This window comes from Oenanthe melanoleuca, chromosome 4 (assembly GCF_029582105.1).
Source record: "Oenanthe melanoleuca isolate GR-GAL-2019-014 chromosome 4, OMel1.0, whole genome shotgun sequence".
Taxonomy (NCBI): Eukaryota; Metazoa; Chordata; class Aves; order Passeriformes; family Muscicapidae; genus Oenanthe; species Oenanthe melanoleuca.
In genome coordinates, this window is record NC_079337.1 from 28,457,860 (window position 1) to 28,483,115 (window position 25,256).

Genomic DNA, 25,256 nt, shown 5'->3' on the forward strand with positions numbered 1-25,256 from the left:
TTTTTGTCGGGGCAGCATGTTTACAGTTTATAGATGTCTGAAAGAGAACAGTTAAATATAGTTTTTAGGAAGATGCATGTCAGTTATAGAAAACAAATGACATAGAGCACAGAGGATAGATGGCTACCAAATGTAAACAATACTAGAAATTGTCAGTGCAATACACTTAGCAACAAGGGTTCATTTTTATCACAAATAGTTTTACTAAAAGTGCTTTAGGAATAATATTTGTCTTCAGCTGAAGATAAAATACAAATGAAATATGGACTTGTGTAGGTAACTAGTGTTTTTAATATAATTTTAGAAAGCAGGCATACAATGTTATAATCTGTAAATAATGGGTTCCCCAAAAATACGAAGGTTTTTTCTCTTTGCACAGAAATCTGCTTGAATGCCAGTATAACAATTACTACTGGTAGATGGAATTTTTATATCCATTTGGTAGCAATTTACACCAGTGTTTTCAAGGCTGCCAACAAGCAAATCCAGAAGGCAGGCAGCCAAAATTCCAGAAGAGACAACTCTCTTTTATTTTATACCTTATGCTTTTTGAGCTTAATATGATTTTCAACTAACAAGTCCTGTACCTTCTCCAAAGTGCTAAAACTGGTGTGCAGAATTGCAAAGTAACACAGCCTCTTCAAGGCAAGCTAATATTAAAGTCATGGTAAATTACAGAAGTTACACTATTTACCTAGGGGAAAAAACAGCAAGGTTAAAAGAACTGTGCATGATTTATTGCAGGCACTTGTTTCAATATTTAAGATTTTGAGCTTGACCACATATGACACAACAATATATCAGCTAAGTGTTGTTTCCCATTTGATAAAAAAATCAATAAATACGTAAGAGACAAGGAAAATATTTTTGTAACAATAGGAGCACAAAGTGTGCATTGGTTATATCATGTGCTTGATAAATAGGAGGGAAATCATATCTAAGCGTCTTAGAAAGGCATCAGAAACAAGCTGAATTTGAAGTGAGCTAAAAATGCACAAACAGAAACTGTTTTCTTGTTTTTCAAGAACTCTAGGACATGGGCACCCATTAACAAGGTGAGGTCCAAATATTGTCCTTAATATGATTACTGATGCTTTCTAATGATATCTAATGCTAATAGCATTAGAACATTTGTTACAGCCATATCAGCAAAAAAAACCCCTAGTTATCCATTAGCCTAGACTCTGTGCACAAAATGAAGGCCTTGTTACCTGCTTCATATCAATCAATATGAAGGACGAAACCATTTTGCTGTGTAAAGCATTAATTCTTCCACTGATTCCATGCTGAAAAGTTGACCCCCACCAAGGATGGCATGTGCTCACTGCCCAACAGAGCAATAGCTGCTACTTGTCCATGACCATCTGAAACTAAAATCAAATTAGCAAAGTCATTGACTTCACAGAAAAGGTAGCTCTGTGTGCCTTCTGATACTATAACTGTACAGAAGTGAACACCCATGTCCTAGTTTGAAGGACAGGGGTCTGCTAAGAAAGGCAGAAATTTTCCTTTTAAACAGAGACTCGAATTCCACTCCCCCCAAAATATTATAAATGTTTGAATCAAGGACTCTGAGGCAGAGATAAGGGGGTAGGAATAACAGCTCTTTTACTAATATATCCAACTGTACCAGCAGAAACAACAGCAGTTGTTAAAATTACTAACAAAACAGAACAGATGACTCGGTTCCAGTCCTTTCTTTAGCTGTGAGCACGCTCTCTCTCGGCGGGAGCGGAGGCGGGAAGGGGCGGCTGCGGCCGCGCCGGTCTCAGGGGGAGCGGCTGGAGCGGGCAGCTCCTCGCTCACCGTTGGGTTCTGGTGCTCAGCTGTGTCCGCAGAGACTGGAGGCTGGAGCAGGGCAGATGCAGGGCAGGTGATTGCAGAGGGTCTGGCTCTCGTGCGTCCGGCCGCGTGGCTCCAAAACCGAGAGGATCCTCCTCCCAGCCCCCGGAAACACGAGTCCCCTCCGGAAGCATGAGAGCCCCTCTCCAAGCCGATCCCACCTACCCCTTTTGTCCAGAGCCCGCAAAGATCCGCGGTGTACCCGGCAGCTCCATTGGCATGACAATGGGAAAAATTCTTTAAATTGACACAGCAATAGGAAAAACACTCAACCCCCAACAACCCAAAGAATACTTTTCACTGTATTAGAAATTACTTTATAACTTCAGACATACAAGTTAAAGCAAATCAGGCTGGATATGACAATGCCAACAGGCAGATAATAACATTCATTTTGAAACAGTGTCCCTAAGCTGAATCTCTGTGGTCAGATATGAGCTGAGAATGACTCCTTTTTCTTGCTTTCTCCTCTCTGGCACAGTTTTTCCCTGACTACAAAAGTTTCCATCCCATCTTCCTTGTTAGTAAAATTTTTCTGTCCCAATGAATACCTAAGCTATGCTCCATTTCCAACTCCATGGCAGCTTTCAGAGAAGCACTCTTGCATTTGCAGGGTGTACAGTGTCGGTGTAGCCTCAGAAACAGAATCTTATTAAAAGACTGGTTATGAGTCCACAGGTTGCAATGGTTGACATGCATGCCTGAGGAAAAGCAGCCACTACACACGTGCTACTGATCCCACAAAATCACTCAGCCTAACCACACTATATGCTATCCCTCCACCTGTAAATACATGCCTCTGTACACATCCAACTTGTAGCAGATTCCTAGGTACCAATTAGAAATTTCCTTATAGCCCAGTTTTAATACATGTGATGCAAAAAAATTTTAAACTTTTAATACATTGAAGAAAAAACAGTTATTCTAGATGTATTTTCTGTGTATTTTATTGATCAATATACAAGCATATACAGCATGTGTATGTGTCTGGATATACATACGTACACAAAATGCCATGTGTATGACACATACAACAAATAAGGCTAGATTATCTGGTCTTGCAGAGATCTTTGGTCCAGCACAGAACCAAAGACTAGGGTGGAGGCATACATGATCTTCAGAACTGTGACACTGTCCGTTCTTACATCTGCCTGAGCACCAGGGTAGCCTCTTTAATACGACATATAGACAATAGACATCTACTTGATATCGATATCTAGTAGTAGAGAAGATGGTTGCTTTTATCTTACCACTGGTTATTCTGTTTTCCAAAGGTTGTCCATTATTCAGATTATTGTGACATGCTGGCTTTAAAATGGGAGACAAACAAAAGGTGCACAGAACCTGCTGAGTGGGTTCCACAGCACAAAGATAGCTAAGAAAGCCCACTGATGAGCCATTGCAGATGATAGCACCACACCAGGCCAAACAGATCATTGGGAATGGGGGCTGAGATGTGGGGAACCTGGGTAAACAGAAGGAGCTCAGTAGGAATCCTTGTTTTATCCTTTGCCTGCTCCCAAACCTGCTGTACTTACACATCCCTTCAGTACCCTCTTCTAATACCACCATAGAAGCCGTCAGAACCCACCAGTATGCTAACGAATGTTTTCCACAATGAAGAATTACTTCAATTTATTTGCTATTAATGTATTTTATAAGAAAAATGGTAAAATTGGTCAAATTGGCTATCTGGCACTTGGCTGTATATTTTACATAGGAAACCACAGTTGTGAGCTGAAAGAGAAGCCTCATGCTCCCACTGTATTCTGGAAAAAAGAAGAGGGGTAGAGTCGTAGTCTGGGGATCTGGTGTTGGTCTTCCCAAGATGCCACAACATTCCTGGAGAGGCGTCCAGCAGGGGAAGTCCCAAGGAGCACAGGCACATCCCTTAGAAGTGAGTGATTTCAGCTCTAGTGATTTTTAGCTTTTCTGCAAAGTCACTCTCAGGTGACATGGAGATAAAGGACAGGAGCCTCTGCATTCCACAGAAAGCAAAGCCTTTATTATAGGAGGCCACTCTGTGAAGGGTGCCAGGGGCAAGAGCTCCCCTGAACTGGGGAGAAGCAGGGGATTATATGGGGAAGGCAGGGGTCAGAGTTAAGCAACAGGGCAAATAGTCTGAGTCTGAGGCTCAAAACCAAAACAAGGGAAAGAGACTCACAGGGTAAAGGCTATTAACAAGAAGAAACAGAGCACTATGGGGGGGTAGCTCTCTTCTCACCACCAACTATAAGGGGACTCACTTGGGAGCCCTATCTCTGGGAAGTCTTTTACATCCTTTTGGCCCTCAGGGTCCTTCATGGGAGCACAGGGTGTTCCTGTGCTGAGGGCTTATCAACCTCCACAGTATAGTTACCAAATTTCTGCCTATATTATATTTTAACTTTTTAGGCTTATGAAAACAAAGAATACTGGTGATACAGCTTTGACAGGCATATTTTTCTGTTAAGAAGTAACAAAATACATTTTAAGCCATATTTTTTTTTACCATGAAATACTGTCAGCTAATAACCTAGACCTGAATTTCTTCCTCTGTTGAAGTTCATAGCTTGGATCAATACGACATGTTCCTATCATTTTCCCATCAGACACTACTGGAAAAGCAAAAGGTGTCTGCATGGTAAGTAAAGAGAGAGTAGGAGAAAATCTGGAGGTAATGATTGGTGGAGGGTATCCATTATTATGGATAATGGGAGGATAAAAGCATTTATTAAAAGCTTGCCCTGATGTTATATTTGGTATTCTTGGTGGCACTGTCCTTATGCCAGGCTGTGCTACTGATGTTATCAAGGGAGGAGGGAAAACAAGAGATTTCTTCTCCTTAGTGAAGCTGTGAATGTGAACACTTTAATCTTTCAGTTCTGCAATATCATTAAACACTGAGGCAAGAGGTTGAAATCTGGGTTCGCAGCTGAGCACAAAAGCCCAGTTATAATCACCTCTGAGATCCTCATCAGAGGTGCCAACAGTTGCAAGCAAATCATATCTGGAGTCTTTCCAATCTGCCAACAGGACATAGTCTCTTGTGAAGTCTGTCATTATGCCATCCTCTTTTATTTCAAGTTCTGTAAGTGTTTGAGACAAAATTTTATGTGCATAGGCTGTGTCACAGGCTTTTTCTCTGCTTTCTTCTTTAATGGTCTGCACATTTTCCATGCTTTGCATGGTAGCTGTGACATCTGTTTCTCCAGACTGATAGGAGAACTGATCAGACTCTCCTGGGATCCCTGAATCTGGCATTTGCAAGCCGTGCTTTCTCAGTGCTGAGCCAATGCTTTTTCTGCAAGGATACTCATAGATCTGTTTGATTTCCTCATCCTCTGCAGCCTCTCCTTCAGCAGAACCATGGCCACTGGAGTCTGAATGACTGCAGGAGACATCATCATCCTTCCCCTCTCCAAGTCCTGCTAGGCTCAGCCATTTTGCTATAGCACCTATGGGAAGCATTCTGCTCTCAGTAATTTGGATTTTATGGCAATCCTCATCTTCGCTTATTGAATTCACATCAGCAGCTGAGGAGGATACTGGGGTTTTTTTCACACAAGCATTCATCAGATCTTTCTGCCTAAGTCTCAGAATAAGTGAGATAAGACTGAGGGCAAGCAGCAGAAACACTGTCAGTGAGATGGAAACACTCACTTTCAGGCTGTGTGCTGACACTGTGGGAAAACTCTCAGGAGAATTAGAAACATTCACAAAAACAGTGCATACTGTGAACCTTGACATAATTTTGGGGCTATGAGCTCTTACCAACAATTTCAGAGTATCATCAGTCCTTTTGATGCCATTTTTCCTTCTGTGAACAGTCTGAGTCAAATAAATATTGCCACTGGTTTGATTCACAGAAAAGAATGGAGAAGGTTTTAGAAGTGAGTAATGAACAACTCCATCCAGTCCACCATCACTGTCTGATGCTGTCACTCTGCCAATCAATTCATCTGCTTTATTATTCTCAGGGAGATTAAAGAAATAATGTTCTTGTGTAAACACTGGGTCAAATTCATCTTTCCCCTCAATATCTACCTGAACTCTAGTGGTAGCCAGTGAATCACCTTTGTCTTTTGCTTGGATTATGAGACAGTACCTATTTTGACTTTCATAGTCAAATATTTGCTTTGTATGAATATCTCCTGTTAAAGGATCGATGAAGAACATGTCATGGTCTCTAGCAGCTTCATGATGAGCCAAACATGAAGACTGAATGGAGTAGGTGAGCTGCCCATAAGAGTCTTTATCAAAATCCAATGCACAAACAGCACACACAAAAGAAAAGGTAGGCAGATTTTCACTGACAGTGCAGCTCAGACTGGGAAACAAAAAAAGTGGGGCATAATCATTGTCATCTAGGACACTAACAAGAACAACAGCAAAAGCCGTATTTTTTACATCAGTTCCGCCATCTGTGGCTTGGATAACCAAAGTGAATTTCATAGTATCCTCATAATCCAGTATTTTTGTCACATTTACAGATCCTGCTTTACCATCCAAGCAAAAATGCCCTCTGTCATTTCCAGAGATGATAGCATAAGTGATCTCTGCATTAGTGCCTGCATCACAGTCTTTTGCTGAAACTTCAGTGATGTGACTGCCTATGGGGATGCTTTCTTTGACATGAACGTGATACTCTGGGCTGCTAAATAGTGGAGGATTATCATTAACATCCAGCACAGTTATTAGTACTGTAGCAGTTGAATTCAAGGAGGGCATTCCATGATCAGAGGCAAGGAGAACCAACTGGTAAGAAGTAGCTGTTTCCCTGTCAAGAGCACTGCTCAAAACAAGGCTGCCAACAAGTTTGTAGGATGTTTCTGACCCCATGACACTTGTTTCTAAGGAAAATAAATTCTCAGCATTGCCACCAATAATAGAGTATTCAATAAATGTGTTTTCACGCGTCCAATCACAGTCAATGGCTGAGAATAGGAGGACGCCTTCTCCAACTGAGGCATCCTCACTCACACTGAGATCATACAGAAGGTTTGTGAAGCGAGGGGCACAGTTATTTACATCTTCTACATGCACCACTATGGAGGTAACTGCACTCAGAGGGGGACTGCCACCATCTGTGGCCTCTATCAGGAGATGAATAGTGGAAATATTTTTCAGCTGTATAACTGGTTCCGTGGCAAACAGTGAACCTGAAAATAGAGCAAAATTAACGAAAGTACACATTTCACAGGCAAGTAAATGTGATTCCAAAAGCTGATTTTAAACAGTTGCATTTGAAAATGACCCAGCTGTAATGGCTGTACACAACAAATAATTCTCCTGCACCTGGAGAGTAGTAGGCCAATGTCTGGATGGACAGCAGGTAACAGGTAGCATCTCCCAGGGACCAGTACTGAGACCAGTACTGTTTAATACCTTCCTCAGTGACATAGATGGCGGGATCGAGGATCTAGTGCATCCTCAGCAAGTTTGCAGATGACACCAATGGGTCATCCCATCCCTGGATGGGATGCCATCCAGGTAGACCTGGACAAGATCAAGAAGTGGGTCCATGGGAATCTCATGAAACTTAACAAAGATGAGTGCAAGCTCCTGCACATGAATCAGGACAACTTTTGATATAATAGAGGGTGGGGGAGGAAGGGATCAAGAGCAGCCATGTAGAGAAGGACTTGGGGGTACCAGTAGATGAAAAATTTGACATGACCAATCAATGTGCACTTAAAGCCCAGAAAGTCAATTGTATCCTGGGCTGCACTAAAAGCAGCATGGGCAGCAGAGAGAGGGACATTATTCACTCCTTCTGCTCTTGTTAGAGCCCACCTGGAGTGCCCCATCCAGCTCTGGAGTTCCCAACAAAGAAAACACATGGACCTGTTGGAGTGAATCCAGAGGAGAGCCATAAAATTGATCAGAGGATTGGAGGCTGAGATAGCTCAGTCCAGAGAAGGCTACAGGGAGACCTTATTTCGGCACTAAAGGATGGGGACAGACATTTTAGTAAGGCCTTTTGTGATAGGAAAAGGGGTAATGGTTTTCAACCAAAAGAGGGTAAACTCAGATCAGATATGAGGAACAATTTTTACAATGAGGGTGGTGAAACACTGGAACACATTGCCCAGAAAGGTGGTGGATGCCCTATCCCCAGAAACATTCAAGGTCAGGCTGGACTGAACACAGCAACTTGACCTGTTTGAATATGTCTCTGCTCACTGCAGAGGGGTTGGACTAGATGACCATTAAAGATGCCATCAAATTATTCCATGATTCTAAGAAACATGGTTAATACTGTGAAGGCAAGACCTCCCCTCAATGATGCAGTATCAAATACACATACTGCACTTAGACCAGAAAAAATATGTGTGGTTTGGGACAAACTGAGAACTCCTGTCTTTAATGCGATAGTTCCTCACTGATAATGGCAGATCTAGAGAAAACATGATGGACTCTGGCCATCACAAATTTACAGAACTCAAGTAATCACCGGCAAAAGGTGAGAAAGCAATAGAACTCTTCACTTTATACTTAAAAAGCTGAAATAAAAAAAACATAGAAACTTACCATTCTTGTGATCTATGGAAAATCCCTCAGAGGAAGAGATGATTTTGTAGGAAATCATTCCATTATGTTCAGAATCCCGGTCTATGGCAGAGAGTGTCAGAATACTGGTATCCATAAAAATGAGCTCTGGCAAGTTCACCTGACATATAAAGCAAAATAGAGCTTAATAAAAGATTTTAGACATTAAAAAATTTACCTTTATTTGATCTTATAAGTAAAACCCACACAATTCCCAGCTTTGGAAAAAGTTTTACCTACCCATTTTATTCTGGGACAAAACCAGAAAGAGTTGAGATATTGAAAACTATGCCTTCAATATGGCCAAAATTCATACTAAGCTTTAAACAGTAGTAAAATCCATATAGTTCATTATGATAGCAAGCTTAGAGAATACGTAAATCACTTTTTTCAAGAGTACACTTATGGACTGCAACTAAAGGCTTTTCCTCTTGCTTTCATAAACCCCTTCATTTCCATACATGGAATACAGTCTGCAGTCTCTGTCTGGAGTATGTGAACACTAAAAATGCCAATATATGCACCCTGAAAATTCCAGCACTAGGATACTTAATCACTACTGAGTTACTCCTAAATTTAACTTTTCAAAATGCTCCCATTTTTTCTTCTAGGAAACCAAGAAAGTCCATTTCCTTTTTAGGAATTTTCATTGTTTCAAGTCCAGGTACGGCACTTTTGTGACCAAAGTTTCCTTCCATTTATAAATTCAATTTCAAATGAACAGTATGAAATAGCAGCTACCTCTGTCATAACTTGAAGTGTTAGTTTAAGTAATCTAAACAGAGAGATTATATGTTTATAATAACTGCATACATGTATTAAACTATATACAAGGAGCATAAATATGAAAACAATTGAAGGAACAATAAAAGGGTAAAAATTAAGGATGATGAATAAGGAATTATACATATCATCAACCAAAAAGAAGCAGTATGTCTTGCCAAGGAACACATCAAAACATCAGGACTGTGGAAAGAGAAACTCAGCTGTTTACATTAAAATAGCAAATAAAGCTATACTGTTTTGAATACATTAATAAAGTTTCTATAATGTCTGCTCCAATCTACAAAAAAAATATAGCACTTGCACATGCAAGTACTTGCCTAAACTACTCTCCAAAGTCAGACATGTATGAGGGTTGAGGAAAATTAAAGTCTAAAAATCACTTAAGTATTAATAGTGCATTTTTTTTCCAGAATGTAGATTTATGATTTTAAGTGGGAAATTTACACAAATTCTGTCCACTCAGGCACCCAAAAGTTTCACAGGTGCCTACAGCTTGTCTTAGAGGTATCCAAGTGACTAAACTACTGTGCCTGCACATGCTCAAAGGTGGAAAATTCTTTAGTAAGCCAAATGTTTAGACTTATTTCTTTACTAAAACTGTCTGAGACTTACAAATGGAGTATTACTAAATGCAAGTCTTCTGTGGTGTCTCATATTTTTAGCTCTGAGGACATCTACCACACACCAAAAGTCAAGTCAAACAGCTCAGTTCACAGGATTGCAGAATGGCTGCAGCTGTTCGGCACCTCCAAGGTGCAATCCTTGGTCACCCTAAAACAGAGTGCCATGACTGCATACTGTTGACTTTTGAATGTCTCCAGAGACAGAGACTACCCAACCTCTCTGGACAACCTGTGCCAATACTTAGTATCTGTTAGAGTTTGAAGGAGGAAAAAAAAAAGTGTTCCCTAATGTTTAAACAGAATTTCTTGTACATTCCTTTTTGCCCACTGCCTCCTGTCCTGTCACTGGACACAACAGAGAAGACTTCTTTGTTTTGCCCACCTCTACTTGCTCACACTAGTATTTACACTGATTGGTAGGACTGAGCCTTCTCTTTCTCAGGCTGAAATATCCATGCTGTAGACTCTCCTGGGCCTTAGCCCAAAGCCGTATAACCCCACACTAACAAGACCTAAGGAAACAAAACCTCTGGCAACTTACTTTTCCTGTGGCAATTTTATTAAGGCTCAGACTGCACATTCAGAAGCATTTCTTTATGTAGAGGGTGGTCAAACACAGGAACAGGTTTCCTCAAGAGGTGGTCAATGCTCCAAGCCTTTTCATGTTTAAGAGGCATTTGGCAACGCCCTTAACAACATGCATTAGCTTTAGGTCAGTTCTGAAGTGGTCAGGCACTTGGTCTAGATGATGTTTGTAGACCCCATGCAAGTCAAACTGTTCTATGATTCAATGATTCTATTTTTATATGCTTCACTTCTTTTAATCTCCATTTTTCTTCATGTCCCACAGCTGCCCATAGTGACTAGAAAAGATTTGTTTTCAGTATTGGACAACTTCATTTCTACAACAACACAGCAGTTCAAATGCTTGTCCAGGAGTCCAAAAGCTGAGCTCTGTACCCTTCTCAGTCTCAGGGGATGTTGGGGACGTGAAAACTCATATCCTTCACTCCCTAGGTGAGTGCCATTGCCATAAGGCAGTATTACACATCACAAACTTCATGTGCATCATCTACCACAGGGGCATCCATTACACCTTTGTGGAGCTGTGTAACTGAAAATGAAGAATTTCATGCCATAGTAACTGGGTCAGTATAAAGGTACCAACTTGCTTAGCATTCTTTCAGAAAAAACAAGTTCTGAACACTGGACCCTGCTCCCCAAACTGGATTGGATTGTATCCAGTAACCCCTAGTGATGAATCTATCATTTATGGAATACAGCTACCAATCACACCAATTGTCTTCTGAAGACAGAAACCACAAACATTGAAACTGGATAGTTTCCTCAGTCCTTTTAACAGAATTCTTAGGAAGGGGCTGGAGGATCCCAGAAGAGGCCTGCTCTGTTTCTGCTCAATAATAGCTTGCAGAGACCTTTCTTCTCAGTGCTCAAATGATTTCAATTTAAATATGAACAAGCACTCCTACTATTTATCATCCTACATGGAAAGATACCACAAGCTGATTGTCCATTTGCCATGTTCCCACCTGATAAAAATCTTGAGTAAACACTGGAGGGTTATCATTGATGTCCAAAATAAGGATGGTGAGTTCTGCTTCTGTTTGATGGACAGAATCTGAAACTATGATATGCAGCATATACACCGCAGTTTCTTCAAAATCTAATGGTTCCACCACTATGATGACACCAGTGTGTTGATCAATGGCAAATTTCATTTCAGGACTATTATCATAAATAAAACCAAACTGAAGGGCTGGTCTGGAGTCTGCATCACTTGCTGACACTTGAGTCACTATAAAACCAGGCAGAGCATCTGAAACAATAATTTTGAGAATTTTGAGAGTTAAAAGATAATACTACAATTTCTGAAGGTTTTGCCTATTTTGTAATATAGGATCTTGGATATACATAATCTTTCTGTATAGTTTTGATGTATTTAAATGTTGTGTTTTAAAATAATCACAATATTCAGATAAACTATGGAAACAGTACTGGATTTCTTCAAAGGTATGTGCTGTACCCCAATTTTAATTTGGATTTTCTTTAGACTTTCCCAGATCCAGTGTAGTCATAACAGTTTCTTCAACAGCAGCAGGAACTTACATGGTTTTCCAGAAGCATTTAGGAGACATGTATTTACTGAACAATGCCACAAGAATATTTAACTGAGGCAGAGGCCCCAATCTGTGCAGAACCAGCAAATGAAATTCTGGAGCTTTTCCAAAGGAGGAGAAGGCCACTAAAGATAAACAAGGCCTTCAGACAGACCTACATGGCAGAAAAATATGAAGAGATCAAGGTATAAGCCTATTAAATCAAGAAACTGGATACAGACAGTTGTCATGGGCCAAGTCGAAAGTACCAGAGATTGCAAACTGAACCTATCAGTGATCATTTTACAAAGTCTGGAACTAACAGAATCTAAACCATTTCTTGTTTGCATGCCTGGGGCATGAAGGCTCAAAAATACTGTGCCATGTCCTAAAGCAAGTGTTCTTAAATGGAATACAAAAAACTAATTAAGTAACCAGTCTGCTGTGCATCTATGAATTCTGTACTTATCAGTGGCAGGTAAATTTAGGAAAGACTAAAACATATCAGAAAAGACCAACTTGATTATCTTTTGTTAACAGGAATACTGGTATTTATAATTTTTCTGCTGTATACCTTAATGCCTTCACATTTATCATGCCTGCATTTGAAAAATACAGCCTTAGAACTCAAGCTATGCAAATATTGAGCTAATGTCACATAATACACAAGATGTATGCTGGGATGAGAACTCAGGAGGTCCTGAGTCCTTCTCTTAATGATCATCAACTGGATCTAGCTATAGAGTTTGATTAACACTTCATTCAAATTTATAGGAAGTATTTCTTTCATCACAATGAAGTTCAAAATGTCTCATTTCTAGCAATGTCTGTTTTAGCACCAAACATTTTTACTGGAGAAAAGCACAAGTCGAAGACATATGAAGAGTACAATATTGAAAATGAAAAGATTAAAATTGTACTTCTACAGATTTTTTTCCCTCCTTCTGAATTGCCTGTGGTTTTATTCCAAACTATTCTTAAACACAATGTCTAAAAGAGCAAAAATAATGCCTCTGAGAATAAAAGATCACAACTTACTTTGATATTTCAGCTTTAATGCTATCCATTATAGCTTTTACTACAGTTGTTCGGTTACACAAATCACCAAAAGCGCTAAATCATTATCAAAGAATTCCTAGCCTTAACAAAACTTAGCTTAACACACTTACTTTCTGGGACCTCCACTTCACCTAGTGGTTTGACAACTGGAGCATTGTCATTAACATCTAACACTTGTATCCTCACAACACTTGTAGCAGAGAGTCTGGGGTTTCCTTTATCAGCAGCTTGTACAACCAACCTACAATTAAAGGAGGAACTAATTGTCACTTTCGATCAGAAATCACTAAATTATACACTACTATTATAAGCGAGGGAAGTTTTAAATCCACAAAGATTAACCATTTCTGTTTCTCATTGCAACTCAAGAATTCCATCTCTCTTTCTGTAAGGTTGACTGTGCACAGTTTTACTTTTTGGTTTTGCAGGAAAGATATCCAAGAGATTCTACATGGCAAAAGAATAGTAAAATCATACAAAGAAAAGGAAGTGTTAATCTGTACTCATTTCATCTCGTTTCATACCAAATGTAAGTGGTTAAACAACTCTTTCAAATAAGAGAGAGTTCTGTTGATAATTCAGAGCAGGAATTAAAACTCTAGTATTAAATGATCATTTCCAGGAGCCTGACTCTCCTCATTGTTTATAAAGGGACAAAAGGGATGTGGAACTCAGAAAATACAAAAACATCCAAAATGGTATTCAACTAGAATGCCTGCAGACACAGAGTAGCCCTTCTGTTACATTATAAATACAAGTGACAAAGTGAAAATCCTGAATACATGTGCCATTTGACAATGGCAAAGTTTTCACTGATTTTAGTGGGATCAGAATCTTGCTATCAGATTAGATGAGTTTTAATTCTACATTTCCATTTCACATCTGCATAAAGATGGGTTGTAAATTCTGTAAACAATCTTTTCATTTCCACAAACAATGTAGCAAAGAAAACGGTAAGCAGCAACATGATAAACATGGATAAAAGTTTTACTCTTCATGGGAAGCAGCTTCTGAACAATGAAAAGCAAATGTAAGCTGTGATTATTTGGAAGACTTCACCACTTTCCAGTAGGGAAGATTCCAGACAGGAATTCAAAATTAAATCTAACTCAACAGGTGATCTTTAAAAAAAGTTAAAGCTGAGCATCTCAATGAAATGTTTTATGTACTAACATCTGTTTTCATGTTGCACCATATTTTTATTTTTTTTGCCTCCCTGAAGATCTTCTAATCACTTCATTTCTCCCTCTTTCTTCTAAGTAACAGTTAAAAAGTGTCAAATAGATATTACTTCCTAAATATTCACTTGACAGTATGGAATACCAAATCTCTAACTCAAGCTGTGGCTTGCAGCATTTCCATTCCTTAACCACACCAGCTCTACTCTGGGTATCTTTGTGATTTTTGATCCAACAGAAGACTATTTAATTTGCAGATTGATATTCAATCAGCGACCATGCATAATTCCATATATAAAGTGTATTTTTTCTAGAATTAATATTGGTAAGGTATACATATGGAAATATTTTATTAAAAATAATCACTTTCTAAGGTTTCAGGAAAAAAATCCCTCTCATAAAAACACTTTGGCTAAGGCATTAAAATTAAGGTTCTGTCAACACTTTCATTATAAACCCTGTTGTAAGGGACTTACAACTTCTGGGGATGAAAATGTTCAATTCATACTTATAAACAATTCTTTGCAAATTGGAAAAAAACAACAGTAACATTTTGACATCAAACAGGAAAATAATTTTGAAAGCTTCTTTTGCTATTCACTTTTTGCCTAACAATGTACAGATTAATAACTTATTTTAGAGAGAAGGAATATGTAGCTACAGATTGCCTGAAGAAACCGTAAAACTGAAAGTCTAGAATTCAAACATAGATATTGAAATAAATCAGACTCCTGGTTAAAGAGAGATATGAGAATTATTGTGCTCCCGTGTTCAACATTTCGTCAACAGCAACCATCCTTCCTTCGAAGGACTTATTCCAGGTGTTTTTAAAAGTACTAGTTACAAAAAAAATGCATTATGCTATTTAAATTGTTGAAAATCAGAATTGATGTTTTTTGATTCAGTTAAAAATTTAAAAAAATCTCCTCCAAATTAAGTGTCCCATGTATTAAGTTAAAATAAAGTATTTGGGGGACATTATTATCAAATCAGCATGATATAAAAAAACCCACACATGTTCTGCCAAAATTCTTGGATGTGGTTTTGTACAAGTTATTCTCCTATATAAGAATTCTTATTGGATGTTCAAAACTTTGAGTCCCACAGGACAGGAAAACTGGCAAATATTTTAACTAATGGGGAAAAAAAAAAGTAATTTTTACTGACACATACACAGAAATAATACTTTTTGTGGAGATTGCAGTACTTAAAATGGGTCTATTAATGAATGCATTTTCTTTTCAAGGCATTATTTATTTACTTTCTAATTCCAACTATGGCATGACCCATAAAGAAAAATTGCCATGTCCACTTGACCACATTTATTCAGAGTTTCTGAAACACAGGAAAAAATTAATTCTTATGCAAGACAGCTTACAGATGGAAACAGTTTTAAAAGAGTCTTTATCACATTACTGAGTAGAAACTTTGAACTACCTACCAATTAAAAATTAGAACATATCTCTATTTATTTGATTTGAGGGTTTTCACTCTGTCTTTATAAAGAACGTTTCCTGAGAGGGAATGACTGTACAGTTATTAATAAACTAAAATCCAGGAATTGACATTGTTCCTATAGTGAATAATCACACTTATATCAATTAAGAGTTGTCATTGCTTAAACTAGACTATATTTCTTTTTCTAAATTTGATAAATACACAATAATCTACAGTACAAATCAGCAGCTTTAGTGCTGTTCTCATTGCTGTCTGGCTTGCATCCATGTTCTGTGGGTAATGGATATCAACAGGAAACAATGAAATGTGTAACATGAATATTCTCAAGTTAAACAGGACAAAAAGAATACATTTTTATGAGAAGCTTACATACAAACCTGTAAGATGAAGTGTTTTCATAATCTAGGCCTGTATTAGTTGCTAGAATTCCTCGTTCTGAATCAATTAGAAATGTTGCATTTTCATTACCAGATAAAACTGAATATTCAATTTCTCCATTCAGCCCACTGTCAAGGTCAGTTGCAAATACCTGTTTGTGAGCAAACCTGAGGCTTAATTAAAAACAGTAGAATGTGATTTCAGAAAGAAAACCCTAATACTACAGTCAGATACTGTTCGATTACTTTCCCTTCGAATGCAGATATTTAAAGAAATCATTGTCATTGCTCCCAGCTTGAGTGTCAGATAAGGTCACAAATTCTGCTCATGAACTGCAGTGAACTACAATGGGCTGCACATGAAAGAATAATTTGAAATTCAGCTACATAAAGCATTAGGGCTGAATGTAATAATTTTACTATTAGATTGCTGTTCAAATGCTCTCCTTGTTGAGCACATAAAAATGCACTTTCTCAGTGGTACAGGATTGACCTTTAAAGTATTGCTGCTGTACAAACAGACAAAGGATAAAATAATTAAACTACTAGGCTTTCAGAGCTTTCATGGAAGAGTTCATTAATTAAAAATACCAACCTTTTAAAAATACCAAACAGAAAATGTAAAAAGGGCAGAGACAATCTGTAAAAATTTGCCAACAAAATAAGGAACATTCAGCAGCAGTGAACAGGTTTCTCAAAGAGCCCTCTTACTGTTTGAAGAGTCGTCTTTGTATTTTTTTGGTTGCTGAACAAGCATTATCATGAGTCTGGGATTCAAAACATAGCAGAGGTAACTAGTCAGACTGAATAAAGGAAACATAACAGAATGTATTCTGTCATAAAATTTTGATTACACATCTGGCTTGACTGCCTTGTGATTTTTCTCCATTCCTGGACATGTGTTTCTCTAAATACAATGTCCATCAGTTTCTAATCACTTTGCCCTGGAAGCAGTCGTAGCTTTTCATTTCGTTATTCTCTAGAGAGGGAATATATTTTGTATCTAACATGACCCTCACCGAGACCTGACTTGCAATGCAAGAACATGTACTGAGGAAATTATGTGTTCTTCTAGTCCAGCTGATGTCTTCTTTTGCTCTAATATGGGCAGCTGGAATCATTTTGGGAGAATGAATCCATTCAGAGGAAGAAGTGTTTGCACATTTAAATTAAGACAAGCTGCTCTTTAGGCATCCAATTTTAAATTGAACACTTGGGTTAGACTCTACCAGTCTGACTAGTAGAAAGTATTCTTTTTATTCCTACAGTCCTTTCTGTAGTGGCATTAATACAAGACCCAGCCTATACTGCAACCAGAACCACAGATTTGAATGCCATTTTTCAATTGCTTAAAGACAGAAATAGAATTTTTTTTTAAATAGATAATTTAAATTCCAGGTACAAAGTTATTAAGACACAGAATTCTCTTTCAACTTAACAGACCTGATTGAATGATCTCATCTGAAATGTGGTTTAGAAAAAAAAAAATTTCATATTTTAGATATCCAAGCAGAGTAGTAGCAACACCAAGAAACCCACTCCCAGTTTTTAAGACAGACCTAGCAGGATTGTAGTGATGGACAGATCAGCCAAACACCTTTTTAACTACAGCACTGTACTTGGGAAGATATACTTCCACTTACCTGTATGACGCCTGTTTTAGGACTCTGACCTTCCCATACTGATGCTTTGTAATAGCTTTGCTCAAATTTAGGTGCATTGTCATTCACATCTTGAATCAAAACTGTCACTCCACAGAACGCTGAATTGAAGCTATTTTCAGCCACAACTGTAAGTTGCACTTTACACTTAACCTCATAATCAAGGTAATTCGGCTCTTTTACTGTGATTGTGCCTGGTTTATTACAAGAAAAAAAAATAAATCTCAAGATATGACACACCCATTCAGGAAAAGACATGTACAATTGCAGTTATGAAATTCCTAACATATATGGTCACCTCCATTGAACATGACAAAATTACAGCAAGCTCACCATTGTGTCCTTTTTCTACCTACCATCACCTCAACATGCTAGTTACTGAATAAATCTTGGAAGGCTAAGTTTTCACCAACCACCACTACACTGGCAATTTCCTAAAACTAAACCAATTTACTAGCAGAGGAATAGAGACAAAGTGTCTGCATGATGTTTCCTCCTTGGCACATGATAGTGAGACAGCCATGCTGGAAGAGACTCTTGTCCCTCATCTGACAGTGGCTACATCTACCCCTCCATCAAAATCCACATCAGGCAACAGCTGCAGCAATTCCTATATCTGATTCACACACAGGCAAAACACTCACTCCTTCTGATGCAGCGAGTCCTCTCCCCTGAGCTGTTATTCTATCAAAAATAAGCAAATAATGAGACTTATTGAGATGACAGGCACAAATGGCCACCTCCACATTGAACATGAAATGTCCTTGGAAATCTGTAGTCATTCAATGCTCTAGGACTATATTCATAATTCTCCATTACACCTAAGCATAAAACATACTTGATTTGCACATTAATTTTCACTAGAATTTGAATTCCATTTCATTTGGAATTTTTAGTAATGATGTCATGAATCTTGTTATCCCAAACTTGGGCTATCGCAAGAACTTATCAACTGTGGTTCTCCTAACCACTGCTTTTAATTTTTTACTTTCTAGGATGAGCAAACATTAACTACTCTTAATGGACTGTGTCTTGAAGATAAAGATTTCAAAGGTATTTTATTTTCAGCACACCTTAAACATCACATTCCTTTTACACAGAAAACAGACAGTGGCAGAAGAAATGCACTTCCAGATGACAGAGAGCAAATGGAAAGGCTCTAGTGTAGAGTGAAACAAATAATCAAGTTTGAGATACACCACCTAGGAGGAACACGTGAAAGAACCAGAGGTGCTCATTCTTAAGAAGCGCCCTTGAAGAGAAAACAGGGTAACAGTCTTCAAATCTGCAAATAATAGGGGGGTTGCCTTTATCTTGTCTATTCTTGTTAGATTAAGAAATAATGAGTTGAAAACATTTCACCAAACATTCAGTTAAATATGAATAAAAACCTTCCAACTGCCAAGACTTCCACAGACTTTTGAGAGGATTTGCAGAATCGCTGTCCCTCATTGTTTTTAAGGACAGGACAAATTTCTGTCAGATTTTGGCACAATTGATTCCCCTCCTGCATCGGAGGACAGACTAGCTCATGTCTTTGAGCCACCTCCTACTCTACTTTCTACAATTCTACAGTATAATAAAAAATTACAGAGGTAGAAAGTCTTCTCCAAAGTGTGGTTAATTAACATCAGTGCTTGAAAAGGCAAGCAGAGCTGACCTTCAGCTGTTCAGAACATATATTACAGACATAGCATTGATACAGCTCAAAATACTTCTGCAACGGGTGGAGAATTACTGGTGTCAAAATTATGCTTATGTATGCACTGCTCTTAAAAAGTCATTAATGGCTGGACTTCAATTAATGTTTTCTAAGAAACAGAAGAAAGGCTTCAGAGGAAAGGAAAGAGAAGAAACCACAATGGATCAAATGTCTCAAAAGAAGACTTGTGACATGTTTACTGCTATAGAAATTCCACTCATGTTTGTGAAGACAGCATTTACCAGACTCTTCAAAGCATCATTTTTCAGCCTAGCTTGATAAAAAAATACAAAATAAAATCCCATTCGAATTTTCTTTTTTTTTTTTTTTTTTTTTTTTTTTGAAGGTGATATTGGAGCAGGTTCACTTTCTTAGCAAAAAACCTGTCTAGGTCTAAGACATTTTCTAAGGCTAATCTCTCTAGTTTTATTTCAGTGAAATAAGAAGAACTTGAAAATCCAAAGTAGGCACTTCAAGCGCCCCTCATCTAAAAAAATTATTTTAGTAGTATGCCATTTGATGCCTGGAGACATCAGGGTAATCAGAGGTTAAAGCCTTCAGAAACTCAGGGATAAAGCTATTTATTAAGGGTAAAAATTATTTACACTGTTTCTGAAGAAAACTGCTTACACTGTCTAGATGCTATCCCTAAAAGAGAGACTGGAGCTATTCAGAAGGCAAACTTATGGCAGATGTTTAGGAGCTGAGAGGTAACCAGAGCAGCTGTGCTCTCTCACAAGCCTTAGTGGAGAGCATGTAAATGTTCACAGGGAACACTTTTCTGCACCTGGAATTCCTGACTGAAGAGCAGGTGAAAGAAGAACTGCTGCAGAGCACAAATACAATCACAAAAAAAAAAACCAAACCAAAAAACAGACGACTTTAAAATGTGTTGAAGTTTGGTTGAAACAAAAAGCATTAAAATCAACAAGAGTCTAATGCATCTACATTAGAAGTGTTTACTGAGTTTTTGGGAAACTATACGATGAGAAACAAGATGGAATCTCACCTTGGATCACAAAGCAGTAGTTTATCAATCCCCAACACCTGATGATTAATAGTAAATAAGAACTGAGTGTTTTAAACAGATATACTGGTATTCAACTTCTTTTTACTTCAGGTTTATGACAGTGCGCAGATTTACTAATTACTTGCTCATTGGAACAGAATTATTACTCTGGGATACTCTTAAGATATCTAGCCCTTGTTCTTGTGGGAGGAACTTTCTAATGCTCCAAAATACACACACAGACACTTGAAAAAAATTATAAAATGTACCTGTAACAGGGTGTATGGAGAATATTCCCTGGTCACTGAAGATGCTGTATTTTATGTCTTCTGTAAATTTGTGTTCATAGGCTTCTACTGTTAGAAGTGATTTTCCTATGGAATCAATAAGACATTTTCATCATGTCCACCCAAGAAGGTTCTGTTCTAATTTAATAGTATTGGTATTAATAGCAGATGCACAGCAGTATACTAGGTTAGATGCTCATTAGTTTAGTAGACAATAATTCTCCATTATTTTTTCCTATATTTCAAATTCATAGACAAAGAACTGTATATCCTTCCTTCCTCAGTAAATTACATATCTGATAACAACTTTACCTGCCTAAATAATATTATGAGATTTAACTTTTCCTAGTGGCAAACTCACAGGAATCATTGGAATCCTCTCTTACCTGAAATCGTATCTAATTTTTTTGATTTTTGGTGTATCATGTCACCCACCAATGAACAGAAAGAGTTTCTTTTTTCTCCATTTATCAGGATTCGAGTTTTTGAACAGTATTTTAAATTAAATATCCTTCAGAATTATAATTAGCCATCTTTTGACAAAGAGAAAGAAAAGATGAAACTATGTGCATAGCTATGTGTCAATTCACCTAGAATTCAAATTCTATGAAAAGACCAATAATTTAATATAGAATGCAGGAGACATGAAATAAATATCCTGTTTGGAATAAAAAAAAGGGAAAATGTGGAACTCAATAAATTATCCTGCTCAGAATCAAAACATTTAACAAAAATATAGCAAGTTTAAAAGGCATTATCAAAACCTCCAAATAATTATTCTTTTCAAGTGACTTAGGAAATTGTCTAGCATATATGGACAATGATTTTGATTTTTTAATTTTTTAATTAAATTGCAATTGATTCCATGCAGCTGTGATGGAATGGGGCAACCTGAGCTCTTTCAAACAGCACTAGAGGCAACTAGTTATTTTATTATATCACAAAGGACATACTGCTCATACTCAGTGTCCTGGATGCCACAGGAAAATACTTTAGTATGAAAAATGAGAGAAACATTGCTATTGCAACGATCCAATACCTTTTTTATTTTAGCAGTTATATATTACTTCTTTAAAAACAGACTTTTTCTATTAAGGGTTTCTATTAAGGGTTTACTATTTGCTCTCAAAATCTGTCTGTCAATAGCAAAAGTATGCCAATTTGACATGCGATTTTCTGTCCTTGTCAATATACTTCTAAGATATTTACTAGAAAACTCTGGAATCAATATCCATCTGTCCAATATATAAAGACAGATATATGAATACTGAGTTTTTTAGGAACTAAAATAAGGGGCTGTAGGCTGAATTTTCATTGCCAAGCAACTTTGATTTGCTACAGTTAACTGCAAGGACAATCATTCACAATATTCTCAGAGCAGAGTTAAAGATAAGGAAAAAAACCAAGGTCTGAAGAATATCCCATTTATCTTTTTACACAGTCTGCATCTTTTTGTTTGTTTGCTTGTTTAAAAAGAAAAACTACCAGAAATAAAGTAAGCATCAGCATTTCTACTTGAATCCTTATTGTTCAGACGTAAGGTTAATACACTGTTGTTCTGAGTCTTCAAATCCTAATCCTTTAAGCTCCACATTTTTCACACAGATAGAATTGTTTACTTCTTTTTAACAGAGAACAAATCTCTTGTGTTCTGATACCTTTCACAGAAAATGATTTCTCCAAACAGTGAAGTTTGAAGTACAATGTCAAAAAAATATGACCAAAGTGTGAGGTCAGTTGTGACTTATACAGGTGCTACATGGATAAAGAGCAACAGAAAATGCCCCTCTGCTGGAGCTCGCCATTTCGATCACATGCAATTCAGATGCTGCCTCAAGCAGAGGTCACATTATGTAGCTCTTAAAAGAGAGAAAAATCAGGGAAATGGAGCTTTCTCCCTGCAAAACACATTGAGGCTGATATCAGCACTGAATATAGAGCAAGGCAGCAGGGAGATCAGGTTAAAAGCAGAAAGCAGATTGGCTTGAAATGCTCAGCATTTCTGAATTAGTTAAAAATACTGAAAGACATGAAGAGTGATGTAAAATATGTAAATGCAGGGTTTTTTCCGTTTAATCACAGACAGTTTGACTGCATATAGAAGTATCTCCAACTTGTTTATACAGCCTAGATCCCAACATTACACCTGCAGACTCAAAACATTTGCTGAATTCTGTGTTAGGACACATATGTTTTATATATGTGGGGGTTTTTATATATATATGTCCTAATACCAGCATCATACTGAGCTTCTGTATCACTGTAGCATTTTCTTCTTACTTCAGTCCTCATTATAGTAGTCTCTTTTACCCATCCTCTACCATCTAACCTGTGTTCATCCCTGCCATTATTTTTTCAGACGTCTTAATTATCAAGAAAGGAAAAGCTGAGCACAGAGATAATGATTCAAGAACTGTCTGATCACAATCCTGTGCCGTGTGCTCTCTGATGACCCTGCTTGAGCAGGGAAGTGGGACTAGATGACCCTTTTGGTCCCTTCCAATCTCACTCATTCTATGATTCTGTGACTTAAAGAATGAGGGGATAGATATCTGATACCTAAGAGAAACAGAAAAAGAGGAGTCAAGAAGTTTTACTGGTGAATCTGTCTCCAAGGAACTATTATGCAAACAACCCTTCAGCTAAAAGTTGGGTAAATAATAAAGGTTTCTTACCCTCTGAAGAGCATAGTCACTTGATAATTTATTGACTAGCTTCTAAGTGCCTGCTGTAATACAGTTCATAATATTTAAAGAAATTAAATATTCAATATTAAATTTTAAAAAATAGAAAAATGGGGTTTTCTGAAGGTCATTAAACATGAAGGTCAAACACGTAAAGAAAATGTGACCACAAGGACCAGTTCCTGAGGCACTTACCCATTTAATGGGTTTAGACTAAATTAAATCTAAGCACCCTTGGCTTTGGTTTTTTATCATTTATATTATTCACATTTTTTATTATTTTAAAAATAAACATAGCATTTTTCCCATCCATCAGTTAAGGAAGAAATAAAATTATGAAGAAAAGCCACATTTATTAGTACCAGCTCTACAAATAATCAGTATGTAATGTAAATCTTCCCTGGACAGAATACACTGGTACCATTCACATTCATAGGGGGTCTCAGGATCACATCTATCCTATAGGCTAACTTCTATGAGAGTTTTAATTACAATCGTGCTTTTCTTCCCCACTGAAATGTAAAATATTTTATATTTATTTATGCTTATGGAAAAAGGAACATAGTATAAACAGAGACAAACCGTACTAGTATTTGGTAAAATCTCTTATAGTCTTAAAATAATTTGATCTTCTTAGCAAATAGAAGTATTATTAAACACAAACTAACATTTTGCAATCAAACCCTCCTGTTTACCCTGAAGCTTTGCTAAATTTCCTTTAATCAAAACAACTTAAATTGAATCTTAATTATATTTCTATAGAATGAATGGGAGAACACAATAGCATTCTGATACCATAGTTCCTTGGGGCATTTCTGTAATTTCGGGCTGGCTTTTCTAGCCTGACCAAGGAACAGATCTACACTTAAAAAAATCTACAATCAGAGTAGTTTATCTATTGATATAAAGCTCTGATCTTTATTAATTTTGTTAAATGAGACAGTTTGAAAATTTGGGTTGTAGTCCCAAACAAGCACAAGGGAATTTCTGAATAACCACAGCCATAATTACTTCAACAGCCATCCTCATCCTTCGTTCTCTCTCCTGTTTGCAATCATCCAAGAATATTGATTGGTTTTCCAAAATTACTAACACATTTCTTATTTACTAATTCATAATCTAATACACAGGTTGTTACTCAGTGTCTATGAATTCACTAGTCTCACAAACCCATTAGGATATAAAGGAATACTGCTTTTGTTTTACTGAGGGAAGTTTGAATTATAACAAAGATAACTTGTTCAAGGTGAACCTCATGAGCTGTTTGAATTGAGAATATAGTGCAGGTCAGATCTCTATATACATTTGGCCAATTAAATAGTGAGATTCGTGGACAGAAATATGGGAATGGCATTCCTTTCTGCCCCTCATCAGGACAAAACCAATCCCTGCAGAAAATACAACATCTAATTGGTTGGAGGGATAGACACTAATGTTTTTTGAATGATAAAAAGTAGAGCAGTAATTCTCATAAATATCCAGAACAAATCCAAATAAATCTGTAAGCACCTTGTGACTGAATCTGGTGTGTCTACAGGTAGAATTACATAGTGCAGCCTCTACCTAGAGAGACACTGTAGAAGCCTGGAAGCCTGTCCAAGTGACCATGTACCAATACCTTTGACCTTCTCTTACTGCCCTTTCTTCTTACTCTGCAAAGTCCAAAACTTCAGTAAGGTATTTTTGAAAGCTACTACAGCTTGTGAAGGGTATTTTGAAAACAAGAAATGCCAGGTTGCAACTGGCTCCCAACACTCAACTCATCTGAGCTTGTGTGCACTGCCCAGTGAAACAAGTAAATGCTGTCCACCCATCATTAACGTAATTTTGCTGAATGAATGAACCCACTGAAGACAATGTCTCCTCCACTGCATCTTTTTCATGCTGGTGCACTGAAAAGGGACAAATGGATATTGGCTACATACACATTAGCTTTTCCCTG

The 25,256-nt window shown here is 37.5% G+C and overlaps 1 protein-coding gene across 1 annotated transcript in view; it reads right to left on the minus strand.

Moving 5' to 3' along the window:
* Positions 1-3,533: 3,533 nt before the first annotated feature.
* DCHS2 (dachsous cadherin-related 2) overlaps positions 3,534-25,256 on the minus strand; it is a 94,364-nt gene continuing 72,641 nt past the window's right edge. Inside the window, 8 exon segments of the mRNA XM_056490751.1 lie at positions 3,534-4,383; positions 4,386-6,983; positions 8,356-8,494; positions 11,333-11,619; positions 13,069-13,199; positions 15,972-16,123; positions 17,615-17,826; positions 20,613-20,717. Of these exon segments, the coding sequence (XP_056346726.1) occupies positions 4,358-4,383; positions 4,386-6,983; positions 8,356-8,494; positions 11,333-11,619; positions 13,069-13,199; positions 15,972-16,123; positions 17,615-17,826; positions 20,613-20,717 (3,650 nt within the window). The 3' untranslated portion in view covers positions 3,534-4,357.